This window comes from Trichinella spiralis, assembly GCF_000181795.1.
Source record: "Trichinella spiralis strain ISS 195 chromosome Unknown Scfld4786, whole genome shotgun sequence".
Lineage (NCBI taxonomy): Eukaryota > Metazoa > Nematoda > Enoplea > Trichinellida > Trichinellidae > Trichinella > Trichinella spiralis.
In genome coordinates this window covers 1-1,990 of record NW_003531725.1, presented here as the reverse complement: position 1 = coordinate 1,990, position 1,990 = coordinate 1, and the positions used below count along the sequence as shown (strand labels likewise).

The 1,990-nt window shown below is 25.5% G+C and overlaps 1 protein-coding gene across 1 annotated transcript; it reads left to right on the top strand.

The window, feature by feature from the left end:
- Positions 1 to 836: 836 nt before the first annotated feature.
- On the top strand, positions 837 to 1,187 carry Tsp_14295 (conserved hypothetical protein; the record flags this gene model as incomplete). Its single annotated transcript, XM_003367130.1, has 2 exons — positions 837 to 1,004; positions 1,155 to 1,187. Coding segments are annotated over 2 exons (201 nt in total), but the record flags the coding sequence as incomplete, so codon positions are not given.
- Positions 1,188 to 1,990: the final 803 nt, after the last annotated feature.

Below are 1,990 nucleotides of genomic sequence, written 5' to 3'. Positions count from 1 at the left end.
ACGTTAACATTTTATATGCAAAAAAGTCAAAGTTTCAAAAATTCAAATATACAGTCGTCATTCATGGTGCTCAGCTCGCATTACACTATAGTCGATTACAAATGAAAAATAGAGTGTTCAGTTTTAGTTTAAATATAAAGGTCACAACAACGAGTTTTCACTTTAAAAAAATGCAACCAAACAATGATTATGAAATAATTAAATTACATTGTAATTTCATTTTTTACAAATAATAATTGTAATGCTTACTGTGTATTGTAGAATATAGTCTATTTTTACTTTTAGGGCAGCAGATCAGCGTAAGTAACACTTGTTGTTTTTGGAAAAAAAGATAAATAATATAAAAATTACATTGAAAAAATATATTTAGTTCACCATTATTTTAAAAAGAAAAAATTAAAGTCTTAATAAAAAAATGAGATAAGTGAGAAATTATAAAGATTTTTAATGAAAATTCACTGCTCTGTGCAAATGAAAGCATTTTGTATCAATTATAACTTATGAAAATAATGCATGTAATTAATTTCAAAATATTTACTAAAAATTTTATAAAAGATCTCCATGTAATGTTTTAAAAATTTAAATAAGCAGTAAGCAATACATTATTCCGATAAAAATTCTGCGGAAAGGTTGCTGAATGAAAATGCAAAAGCCGTGAAAATTAAGAGAAATGAAATGATGGTTGTCTGGAAAGATGCATTGGGGAATTTTAAAAAATTAACTAATCATTCTTATTTTCAAGATATTTTGAACGTCAAACTCTCTCAATTTCCTCGATATGTAAGCGTATTCTTCATTAATTCTGCACTGCTTTGTATAATCATCTTTCATTTCAGAGAAATGCTCTGAAAGTTCAACAGGATAAATTAGATCAATGCGAAAAGCAAGTTTGCAGCTCACAAACGCAGAAAATTGTACAGTCTATTGAAACTGGAAAGGACACATTTAGTGCATACACATCCTACTCAGACTGCATGAACCCTTGTCTTGCTAAAAGTGTGAGAGTAAGAAGTTTTCAAGTTTTTATTAATTAATGATAATCTAGTAGTACTATACTGATGAGAACTGTTAAAAATTGAAGTATGGTTATATACAGGATGCTGAATCTTATTCTATTATTTGCTAAGAGGCGGATTCATGTATTTCAATTTTAGCTACCTGAGTCCTCTGAGAGCAGCGAAGAATAACTGCTGTTCAGTATATTACAATAATTTGAAAAAAAGAAAATAATCTCAACAGTTTACAGTGTCTTCTAGAAACAACAAGACAACTCGTTTAAAATAATAAATATATTCAACCTATTAACTTTTTATTTTATTTTAATTTAAAAATCTACAAAGCAAAAAAAATCTAATTTCTACAGCATTTCGTTTCTACGCAAAATTTTATTGCTTTGACAAATAAATGCAACAGAAAGAATATCTTGAACTATTCAAAAATTTGCGTTCGTGACATTAACTTCCTATTATGAAAAAAGTCAATCTTTGCAGCTTAATACAATAGTATAAATCAAAGAACAGCTCATTATTTTCATATATCTTAATTTTAAACCTCAAAGAACAAGAAATATCGTAAATACACTTTTCAATCATAATAATTTGCAATATAAAACATAATTTTTAAAAAACGGTGCATTCTTAGTTAATATAAAAAAGCACCTTAATACAGTAAAACCGTAATTTAGTTTAAAAAAGTTTAACTCAGTTTAAAAAAGTTATTAACTAATGAATTGTGCAAATAAAAATTTTCTTTAAAGAATGATTTCAAACAAACATATGCCAGTCTTTTCAACTTCATATTCTTAATAATAATAACGCATAGCTATAACTCAAAAATTTCAAATTTATATTAGATACTTTATAACAAATTTATCGACAAAACTATAAAGCACAGCACATAAATATAATAATTTTATTTAATGAACAAACTATGAATTAAAAATAATAATTTTGTTATTATAACCCCATAAATAAATAGAATGAATTAAATG